Source organism: Bombyx mori, chromosome 20 (genome assembly GCF_030269925.1).
Source record: "Bombyx mori chromosome 20, ASM3026992v2".
NCBI classification, from domain to species: domain Eukaryota; kingdom Metazoa; phylum Arthropoda; class Insecta; order Lepidoptera; family Bombycidae; genus Bombyx; species Bombyx mori.
Window position 1 is genome coordinate 8330339 of NC_085126.1, and position 12137 is coordinate 8342475.

At 41.6% G+C, this 12137-nt stretch overlaps 1 protein-coding gene and 1 non-coding gene across 2 annotated transcripts; one reads left to right on the forward strand and one right to left on the reverse strand.

Moving 5' to 3' along the window:
* Nucleotides 1-6593: 6593 nt before the first annotated feature.
* Mir3385 (microRNA mir-3385) lies at nucleotides 6594-6716 on the reverse strand. The gene has a single exon (NR_107661.1). It is a non-coding gene; the product is annotated as a microRNA mir-3385 (primary transcript).
* Nucleotides 6717-10791: 4075 nt separating this feature from the next.
* Nucleotides 10792-11682, forward strand: LOC134200816 (uncharacterized). The gene has a single exon (XM_062674475.1). The coding sequence runs from the start codon at nucleotides 10792-10794 to the stop codon at nucleotides 11680-11682; it is 891 nt and encodes a 296-aa protein (XP_062530459.1).
* The last annotated feature ends 455 nt before the right edge of the window (nucleotides 11683-12137 follow it).

A 12137-nucleotide genomic window follows, 5' to 3' on the forward strand; every position in this document is an offset into this window, starting at 1 on the left:
AGTGAGAGCGAGGGGATTGTGCGGCCAACGATTTCGCCAACAATTATATACCTTAGCATAAAACCTGGCTGTTGATGAAAGCCTTACTATGTGGAAAGGTTGGCTTGACATCAATCAATTCATACGAAACAAAGCAGCGACAGTTGGAATCAAGGTCATCAGGTTTAGCCCCGTGAGCTCACCTACTAGTTAAGGCGACGCTGCTATAGCGTACCAAGGCTTAGGTAAGAAAAAAAAATGGAATTAAGACGTATGAAGTCTGTAAGTCCAAAAGTGGATATTTGTGGCGATAAGAAGTGCACGCAGGAACCGGGCCCTCGATACTTCAAGAAGATGGTCTAATCTCGGGAATAGTACCGTCTCTTGTGCTCAGATTTTTTATTTTTATTTTTTTAATTGGAATATGCTCCGTGGAACGTCCTGTAACGTCACGGAATCAAACTCTGACCCTAATACCTTTCAACTGACGCCAAGGAACTGGAGTATCATCGTAGTAGACCCCAGAATTCTAGTCTTCTGAATCACCATAATTTAAAAGATACGTATCATTCTTTAACTGTAATATTTCGACGCACAACTATCGTACGATTTACCCTCATTAATTTTGTAATTAGAATAACCTTTTGTAACAATCTAAATAAGTATTTTAAGTGTTCTCTTTTTTATATAGTTATTTTCTTTTATTTTGTATTTGTGTGCTTTAGATTAATATATTATGTGACTGCACTTCATTTTATTTATTTATTTAAAAGCGATTTTGGCAATCGCCTGATGTCCGTATTTGCTGAATGCACATCGGGTGACCCCATGCGTCATAGCAGAAACTGCACCATTGCAGATTTAGCAATAAGTTTAGTTAATAGATATATTGTAATTGTAAATTAGTCTTGTAATACATTTGAACCAATAAACATTGTTTTAATTAAATAAATTCTTTTTTAATAATTATCTCATTTGCCGTAACTTAACTGGCGCAGTCGGTAAGATCGCGACACTTGCCTTGAATAGAACTCTTCAAGCTTGAGTGAACGGTATCAATCGTTATTTTGGCGAGCTCATATAACGAATCTACGGACGGCGACTATCATTTAGCGGGAGTTCCGGAGAATTGGGAGTCCTGCTGTACTACAAGGCCCGGTTGGAGATGCAAGGGACATTGGGGTGAGTGCAAGTTGTATTCCCAGTTTCCTGTGCTATATTTCCTGCTGTTATATCTTGAATTTTATGTGTGTTTGTGTATAGACTAAAATCGTTATAAAAAAAGCACTACATACACTTGAGTAGGTAAATTTGATAGGTATTTTTTTATACGCATATGTCAATGACACAATTGTAATTAGCTTCGATAGCAATTATAAATCATACGTTCTTATTGTTTGCTAAAATCGCGGATCATATAACGTTTCTCATAATTTATTTTCACGTTTTTATCGTACAGAATAAGTAGAGTGCTAGCTAATAATCTTACTTAAAAGATTATTACAAAGCTATTTAATTTTGCGTTTTATAGTTTTGTGTTGTATAGCTAATAAAGATGGCAATGGCAAACATCGAACTAGCATCTTTTAAGTTCGTTTCTGAACTGTTACCTAAGTACGATGGTAACCCTAAAACATTAAAGAAGTAGAAAATTTTATATCATTACTGGATCAACAAGTTAGGGCACACACACTTTGCTCTGATTAGCTTAATTAAGAGTAAACTGAGCGATACTGCAATTTGTGCAATAGCTTCCGAAGGAAACGTGGATAGTTGGAAATCTATTAAAACAGCGTTAACGTGTAGATTAGGCGAACCACGCAACGAAATACAATTGATGCAAGAATTGATAAGGTTGCGTTGTAATAAGAACGAAAACGCGGAGTCATTTAGTAAGCGTTTGCTAGAAATATTCGACACATTAATCGTGGTAGGCAGACACACAGACAAGTCATACAACGAAAGTATGGTAATAGATCAATACGTAAGTCACTTAGACTTTCACGTATCTATTGGGGTGAGGATTTCAAAACCCTCGACTCTGGAAGCAGCTTTAGTAAAAGCTAGACAAGAGGAGGCGCGATTAGCGTTTAATAGATTTAATAACAGTTCTAGTTCATTAAATATACAACATAAACAAAAGGAAATACCTAAGTCTAACCAAATCTCTTACCCGGTAAGTAACCTTCCCCCGCGCAATAGCTGGAACCCGGAGTTAAAACCACAACGAGGGCCAACCATGCCGTCTTGGAGGAGTGGTCCGGCGTCAGGTAATGTGAGACCTAGCGGATCAGGTACCTTTCGGAATACAGGCAACTTTAGACCACAGCTAAATGTACCTCGACAGCAAGTAAACCCACCACAAAGAGTATCCGACGTCACTATGAGGTCAGTAAACAAGCCTGAAAAACCGCGCTTTGCACCGTAAGAAATGTTCTACACACAGCATAGCCAGGAGCAGTATTACACTGACAGTTACGACCCATATTACTGTGGTGAGTACTATAACCATAACATGCAATACAGTGACCAAAACTATGATTATACGCCAGATACATCAGGAGAAGGATCAAATCAACAGGATTTTCCTCAGGACGAGGACCAATCGAACCTCAGCTGATAAAGATTGTTGACCTCAACTACCACGGCAAAGACCACCTCCCTTATATCGGATTGCCGGAGTTTCATGGTAATTTTTTATTAGATACTGGTGCCTCACGTTGTATGATATCACCGGATGTAATAGCCGGTACTAGCCTCGAACACTGCATCAAGCATGAGCCATTTACAGTAAAAACCGCGCATGCTACCCCTCGTCACGAGCACGTTGCAATTTTACCTTTACACTACCTGTTCAACACCGATATACAACCATAAATTTTTATTTTTCGATTTTGACCCCAAATATAAGGGCCCTATTGGTATGGAATTGTTTAAAAAATTAGGTTATAATATATAATAGATTTCAAAAACAAAGTGTTGCGAACATTTAATACTGAAATACCAATCTATTTCGACTATCCTGTAAAACAAGTTAAATAGAATCGAATTGCGAGAGATTCATAACGGTTAATACAAATTACACCGATAGTTATTATATTTGTGACGATTTCACTTTGTCTACAGGATTAAAGTCACCAGCCGCGGTAGTGACAGTAAAAAATGGGATTTTCAGGATGTCTTCTATAATCAATTATAATGATACACAGCAAATAGTAAGTAACAATCGTATGCTAGCCCTAAGCTCATTACCGTCACAGTTGATAGAAAACAGTCAGACGTACGAAATTAACAAAATTGGGACGGAAACTGACATAGATCAAGAACTTTGTTAAAATTTAAAGAAAATTCGTACCAGTCACATGAACGAAGAAGAAAAAAAAACGGGAAATTTCTAAAATCTGCTATCAGTACTGTGACATATTCTACTGAAAACATTCCTTTATCGTTTACCCATACAGTAAAACACGAATTAAGACTAACTGACAACACCCCCATCTTTGTACGAAGTTACAGGCAGGCTCCCCAACAACGAACAGAGATACAAAAATAGGTAGATAATCTATTAAAACAACGAATCATTAGGGAAAGTATCTCTTATTGGTCATGCCCTGTACACATTGTTCCAAAAAAACCGGATGCATCAGGAAAAGTTAAATGGAGACTTGTTATTGACTATAGAAGATTTATGGCAATTTTCACCGACATTTAGGGATCCCTTAACTGTATTTAAGGAGCCCCTAATTAAAAATTCGTTTTCACCAACCTTTATGTGTCTCCTAAGTTCTTAAAATGCTCCCTAAATTTAGGAACCCGATTTTTCGTTTCTTAACTGTCTCCTAACACTAGAAGACAGTTTTATGTCTGCTGTCATCTATTTCAATACGTAACATTCAAAAGGTTTGAAAACGATTTCTACAATGGACGATGATTTAACTCTATTTTTAGAAAGTTTGGAAGCAGTTGAGTCTTTACACTCAGTTTCTAGTCATTCTGTACTTAAAAGGCCATGCTTGTATCGTCAGAGAACTGAAGATTTCGGAAAATACGATAATAAAGACTTTGTCTTTATAGGCTATAAAAAGAAACTGTGCTATTTTTTTAGAAAAAAATATATTTTCCACTTATGTATACTCAATGATATTACATAATAATATTACATGCCGACACAATTCGATAGGCACTTACATAATATTGTCTAGATAAAAAAAAAGATTGTATGTCAGTATGTTAATAGATCGACACGTTGGTCGTGGCTCCGGGGAGGGACTACCGGGAGTCTGCCCGTCTGGCGTGCGCAGGCGTGGCACACGTCGTCACTAGGATCCGACGGTTGGGGCTCGAGGTGGCGCTCGACAAAACCCAGGCCCTGTTATTTCACGGGCCGGGACGAGCGCCGCCTCTGGGTGCTCACCTCGTGATCGGAGGCGTCCGCGTCGGGGTCGGGGTGACCGGTCTTCGGTACCTCGGCCTCGAACTGGACGGTCGGTGGAACTTCCGCGCTCACTTTGAGAAGTTGGGCCCTCGACTGATGGCGACGGCCGGCTCTTTGAGCCGGCTGCTTCCAAACGTCGGGGGTCCCGATCAGGTGGCGCGCCGCCTCTACATGGGGGTGGTGCGGTCGATGGCACTATACGGGGCTCCCGTATGGTGCCACGCCCTGACCCGCAAGAACGTCGCGGCGCTGCGACGTCCGCAGCGCGCGATTGCGGTCAGGGCGATCCGAGGATACCGCACCGTCTCCTTCGAGGCGGCGTGCTTGCTCGCCGGGGCGCCACCCTGGGACCTGGAGGCGGAGGCGCTCGCTGCCGATTACCGGTGGCGTAGCGACCTTCGCTCTAGGGGGGAAGGGCGCCCCGGCGAAGGAGTAGTTCGAGCGCGGAGGCTCCAATCTCGGCGGTCCGTGCTGGAGGCGTGGTCTCGCCGCTTGGCGGACCCGTCGGCCGGCCTCCGTACCGTCGAGGCGGTCCGCCCGGTTCTCGCGGACTGGGTGGGCCGCGACCGCGGATGCCTCACCTTCCGGCTGACTCAGATGTTGACCGGCCATGGGTGTTTTGGCCGGTACCTCTCTAAGATAGCCGGAAGGGAACCGACGGCGCAGTGCCACCACTGCGCTGACCGCGACGAAGATGACACAGCGGAACACACATTGGCGCGTTGCTCTGGTTTCGACGAGCAACGCGCCGCCCTCGTCGCGGTCATAGGAGAGGACCTCTCGCTGCCGCGCGTCGTGGCTACGATGCTCGGCAGCGACGCGTCCTGGAAGGCGATGCTCGACTTCTGCGAGTCCACCATCTCGCAGAAGGAGGCGGCGGAGCGAGAGAGGGAGAGCTCTTCCCTTTCCGCACCGATCCGTCGCCGTCGAGCCGGGGGCCGGAGGCGGGAATACGCCCGTACGTCCCGGCCCCTGTAGGTGGCGGCCTCCCCCCGGTGAAGGTCAAGGGGCGACCTGAGGGGGTGAGGCCGCGCGGCGCGCTACCAGCACTCTAGCGCGCTGCCGTGGAGTGAATAGAGCGACCGGTCGACGGTGTATCGCGTCCCGACCCGGCAGGCTGGTTCTGGTCCAGCGGGGTATTCCGGGACACCAGCGGCACCGTCTGGGCGGCCCGACGGGCTGCCGTACCGAGACGGCCGACGTTTCAGAGCCTTCGATTCGCCTCGAAGGCTCCGTCGGCTGGGCGTCCTTGGGGTGAGCCGCGCCGTCTGGTTGTAGTGTTGACCGCGGTAGCCCCCCTACCTCATCCGGGTTCTGACCTCGGAGGGGATCGGACGTCGGGTGTAAGAGTGCAGGGGAGTCGTTTAGTGGGTGGGCCCTAAAATCCTTGGGCCCGCGGTCTGCTCACAACACCATGCAGATCGTTGAGTCTCACATACCCCGCGCGCCCCTCTTGCGCGGGGACCTCGTAGGAGGTTCGGCCCTCTACCCGAAAAAAAAAAAAAAAAAAAAAGTATGTTAATAGATTTTGTTGTAAATATATATTTACAGCATACTTTTGACCATTTCTATATTAATAAACTGTTCCTTGTTTCAGAAATCAGTCAATGACACCTTTGACCCAGCTCTTGTGCACGTTAAGATACTTTGCCACTGGTATTTTTTTGTTGACTGTTGAAGATTTGTGTGAAATTAGTGTGGCTACATCAATCATCAAAGATCAAACATCGCATCATCAAAAGAGTTACAAATGCTATAGTGACCTTACAAAAAGAATTCATACGGTTCCCAAACTCGCAAAAAGAGATCTCCACAGTCTAAGGACAGTTTTACAAAATAGCAAATTTTCCTAACGTTCTCGGTTGTATTGATTGTTCGCATGTGAAAATTCAATTACCTGGTAATTTAAACTTTTTCTTTAGTACTGGTCAAATTGATCAGTGAACCCAAACTTTGCAAGTGAAGATCCACAAAGGGACCTTTAAAATAATGAGATAGATAGGATTTAAATTTTGTAGATATCTACTTACAATGTTCTTATCATGTATTTATTACTAGGTGTTGATGATATAGAGATATTTAGGAATCGCAAGTCCTATATGTCTATTAATGTGCAGACTATGAGTGATGCCAACTTATTAATAACAGATCTTGTTGCTCGCTGGCCAGGCTCAACACATGACTCTACCATACACCAAAACAGTCAAAGACACCGTGTGTTTGAAAGTGGAGCTTATAATGTTGCATATCTCTTAGGGGACAGTGGATATCCTTTGAAGGTAAGGTTTGCATGCAAAACTAATACAGAAACAAAGACAACATTGCATGTTTATACGTATACAGCTAGGTATGTTGTAAAATAAAAAGCTAATGACCAATCAACAACCAGTATAATATTTATAATTAAGGATCTAGCAATCACAATTTTACTATGTTTTTTCTTTATGCAATCCAAACACAGTTGGTATGTTTATATTTCTACCTGTAAAAAAGGTACATTCATTACTATATTAAAAAATAAAATAAAATAATACATTTTCTTTCAGAGTCATCTTTTGACTCCGTACTTGAACCCTTCAACTCATGGAGAATGAAAGTATAATGAAGCTCACATAAAAACAAGGAACATTGTTGAACGTCAGTATGGTGTTTTAAAAAGAAGATTGCCTGTTTTCGCTGTATGTTTAAGGTTAAAACTGACAACTTTTGTGCACGTTATATTGACCTGTTGTATCTTGCACAATATATCTATATATATAAAAGAAAATCGTGTTAGTTACACTATTTATAACTCAAGAACGGCTAAACTGATTTGGATTTGGCTGAAAATTGGTGGGGAGGTAGCTTAGAACCAGGAGAAGGACATAGGATACTTTTTATCATGCTCCCGTGGGGCGCGACATAAAACGTGGTATAAAAAAACGCAACTGATATGGAATTACAAAATGCAACTGACAGCTAAACGTAATGTAGTCTATGGCTAATTATAGTAGAATTTTTAAGTTGACCGGTTGATGTGTTTGTTTCGAATTTCTATTTATTGTGCCGAGATAGGTAATCATTAAGAAAGCCTTGCCGCGACCAGCACTATCAAATCTTTTCCGACGAAGCCGTAATGCAACTAGGATTCGAAACATTGCGAGTGAAAGGACTGAAGAAGAATAAGAAAATACAATAATAATAATACCAGCTAAAATACATGGCCAATAAAGTATCTTTAAAATACTTGCTATTTTAATTTATATTAATTATCCAAATAAGAAATTGACCATGATAAAATCAAAAGTCTGCTCATCTATTGCCTCTAAGGCGGAACAAAGTTTGCCGGGTCACCTAGTGCATTATAAAAAAGGAACGAGATCCTATAAATGATGGCAGCATTCCAAATTTAGAAGAGTTGATACAAAATGGACAAATTCCTCCTACTCATCATATTGCAGCTGATCTTAGTTATGGATTTCAGAGAAATTATATGACACAATATTTTGGAAATCTTACAAACAAATTAAAATATATGATTATTTAAAAATCTTTTTTTACCCTATAGATGAAAAGTAATGTTTTTGAAGTGAACGACTGTTTGAGTAAATTTAAATTATAGCTCTATGGGTATCAAATAAAAACTTATAAATAGCCAATTCCAAATTAATGTTCATTATAGCTCTTGCTACTATTTTAATACCAACCGAAAGAAAAGAAAGTTAATATTTGCAGTCAGATTTTTTTTATTACTTATTTACCTGTAATCTTTAGTTTAGTAAAAATAAATTATTATTTTAAATAATTTTAATTGAAGTGAGACTTCATTCTTAATTTCGACTTCCTTTGTCTGCTGCCTCTAATGAGTACTTGTAAAACTTTCTTTTATATTCTAATGCTTCCTGAAGAAGTTGTCTTTTTATGTCTTCTATATCCTCTTTCTTTTTGTTCACGATGCGAACTTGTCCAAAAATAATTCTAAATTACTAGGGTTTGCAGAAGAGATAGGTTTAAATTCAAATAATTGATCAAAATACGCAGTAGCAGATAGACCTTTATCTTCGTATTTTCTATTTAACAAATCAAAAATTAATGAATAATTTTCGGCGCTTGGAGTGATTCCCGCGCATATGGTACGAGCCCTGCCAATTAACTTGCCTATCAAATAATAAAGTTTCTCAGGGTCCGTTAACGATATATTATTATGTACGACATTCCGAAAGCTAGAGATAAACAAAGGCCAGTTTTTTATATCGCCATTGAATTCGGGAATTTCTATTAGGGGTAGTGTTGGAACCCTATGTTGAAAAGCCTAACATGATCCCCCGTTTGCGATTGCGATTGTAACCTTTTGGCAGCTCGTTTCACGCAGCCTAAGAGATCTTCAAACGCCGTAAGAGGTTAATAATTAACTAAATAATCGGGATTACTTATTAACTCCGGCATGATTATTTTATCCAGCACACCTTCAAAATCTTCACGCAATGAATCTACTGTTTCAAAGTCGCACAAAAAAGCGTCAGTGTTGAATGACTTTGAATCCATATCTCTAACGTGTCTAATTTTAGTACTTTCAGACAGAGGCCAGACTGATGTGCAGGAAGGCCGAGTTGTAGAATTTAATTATTACTAACATTTCTAATTATTGTAAAACATTTCTGATCGAGTGAAAGGATTCTGAACGTATGCTGTGTGAAAGGGACGGATGTAGCTCTATCTCTCGCTCTCGCACGACGCCGCCATTATGAGTAAGATGTGTTTAATGTGCTCTATAAGAAATTAAATAAAAAGTATAGTTAAACCCAAGAAGTAGTGATTTCATTTAGACCCACACCTACAAATTCTCGTTCGGGATACTCAGGAATATCAAGGTCTAAATGATTTAACGTATCTACACATATTTTACGAAGTTGTCGCGTGGTGTGAACAACGCCGCGGCCGCCATACTTAACCTGCGCCGACGCCACGCCGCCGGTTATCTTTTTCAAAGACGAAAGACGCATTTATACGACGATATACGACGATTCTACACGATGGCGGAGAGCAAAAACGACGATAGCAAGAATCTAATTTACACGATGGACGCTGTACCAAAGTTCACGGGTGATGACATCACGTACTCTTCTGCGAAGTGGACACAAGATCTTGACGATAATGCCGATATATTTGGGTGGAGCCAGCAGCAGAAACTCATTATAGCGCGACGATGTTTAGCTGGAACAGCAGAATTATGGTTAAAAACCGAAAAAACTTTCAGAAGTTACGAGGAACTAAAAGTGGCTTTGATGAAGGAATTCCCAGAGGTGATAAACAGTAAACAAATGCATGAGACAATGAGCAGACGGAAAAAACAACCCAACGAGTCGTTTTATCAATATATGCTCGTAATGAAAGAACTCGGAAAAAGAGCTAAGTTTCCGGATTTCGTCGCGATTCAGTATATAATCGACGGAATATCTGACTATGAATCTAACAAGTTGTTATTTTACGGGTTAACGTCGTATTCTGTGCTCAAGGAGAAATTAGTATTATATGAAAGTGTAGTGTGTAAGTTAGTAGTAAGTGAGTCAGAAATATAGCGTTGTGCAATTAAGACGTGCATTTTATTATATCCCGCAAACCCCACACACCGCATGGCGACCCTAGCCAGTCGTGCGATAAAAATCGCCGCGTGCACTTGCACAGTTATATACGCACTTGCACCGTAATATCCGTTCGATATAAACGAAATAAAATGGGAAAATCATACTCAAAACAAGAAGAAAAAGAAGTCATTATAACACAAAACGCGGCTGCTGGAGAAAATAGCGCAACAGCAATCAGGGAAGATCATATACACACAAATAACATCCTATTAGGCACCCTAGTAACCATCGTCGAACTGGTGATTTTAATAATTCTACTTAAAAATTATAAAAAGTGCATGAAAAAGTGGATGCGCAAGGAGATACGCAATGAGATGTTCCAGAGAGTACAAGCAAGATGGACAAGGCGTGAGCAGACAAAGGCGTCCGGAGACGAGGAAGCTGCCATCTGAATAAGTGAATTAGTGTAGTGAACAAAAAAAAAACCCCGCGTACCGCAAAAGTTTCAAAGAGAAGTCCAAAAAAGTGTTGATACTGTAGGGGAATGATACCCCGCCCCGCTTCGCTTACCATGCAGTTATTGTGCATAGAGTCAGTGGTTAAAGTGCAGTGATCCACCGCGGTCGCTGCGCGAATAAACATATAATTTATACTTTATACTTAGTGTTTTATTGACCACTCTGATGAGGTTTCCTGAGGAGAATGTATAATAAACCCACAACACCATACAAAACCTCACACTGGTGACCCCTGCTAAACTCACGCGGACTTTTGGACAAAGTGTTGTCGTGTTAGTGATCGTGTTTGGTGACGATGTATCCGACTCAGCACGTGGGTGGCGCACCCATTGCGCAACCGCCTGCGACGCCTTTACCAAGAAGCGACGCGCCAGCTCCAGGACCCAGCAATGTAACCTCGGACACAAAGGACATTTCGGCTATCACAGTGGACTCACGAATTCCCGAATTTTGGACAGACCAGCCACGTGTCTGGTTCATTAGGGCTGAATCCGTCCTAAATCCACAAAAATGCAGTGATGATGCCAAATTCCAAGTACTTATTTCGAAATTGGGAAAGGCCCCTATACAACAAGTCACAGATATTCTCTGCAGGCCGCCTGATACTGGAAGGTATGAAACTTTAAAAGCACGCTTGTTAGATATTTATGAGGAATCTGAGAACCGTCAGGTGCAGAAACTGATTGGTGAGATGGAGCTCGGCGATCAAAAGCCCTCACAGCTTCTTCGCCGTATGCGTGACCTCGCCAGGGACAAAATACCTGATGACACACTCCGAATTTTATGGCAAGGCCATCTGCCCGCAGCTGTAAGAACCGTCCTGGCGATTACTGAGACTAAGGACATGGAGAAATTAGCTGCCGCTGCAGACAAGGTAATGGAGACGTTACAGCCGTCACAGTTATCGGTCGTCGAAGTCAAAGTACCAGCTCAAACGAGTGGTAACAAGGATATATTAACTGAGATAGCAAAGTTGAGCATCCGCATGAGGAACATGGAGCGATTTCAACGTAAGGGATCTCGTGACATAAGCCAAGGTCGACGCTCGCGTTCCAGCTCCCGTGCTAGTGGCCAATCTGGTGGTAAAACTAAGGATCCGAATAGGCTATGTTTTTATCACTACCGCTTCAAGGAACGAGCCAATAAGTGCGTGCAGCCCTGTGCCTGGAAGGAGCAGAAAAACTAGGCGAAGTGCAGGTAAATCAGGCGGATACCTGTGCAATGTTGCCGACACAAAACCGCCTATGCGTTACAGATGTGTGTACCGGTTTTCGATTTTTAGTTGACACTGGAGCTAACATTTCCGTTTTACCAGTTACTAAAAAGTGTTTTAACAGTGTTCAGTGTTCAGATTATAAACTTTACGCGGCTAATGGGACCGAGATACGAACATATGGCACAAAATCTATGATTTTAGACTTGCGATTGCGCAGGCAATATAAATGGACTTTTATTGTTGCCGACGTAAAGCAACCAATCTTAGGTGCCGATTTTCTTAGTTATTATGGTTTGTTGGTAGACATAAGAGCTAAAAAACTTATAGATAAAATAACTACGTTAGGTATTATAGCGTCAGTTGTAAAATGTAATGAGTTAACCTTATGTAGTACAGATAAAAACCATCCTTATTGGGACGTAATA

Excerpts from the sequence above, each read along its gene's own strand:
- LOC134200816 (XM_062674475.1), top strand. The coding sequence starts at position 10,792 with ATGTATCCGACTCAGCACGTGGGTGGCGCACCCATTGCGCAACCGCCT.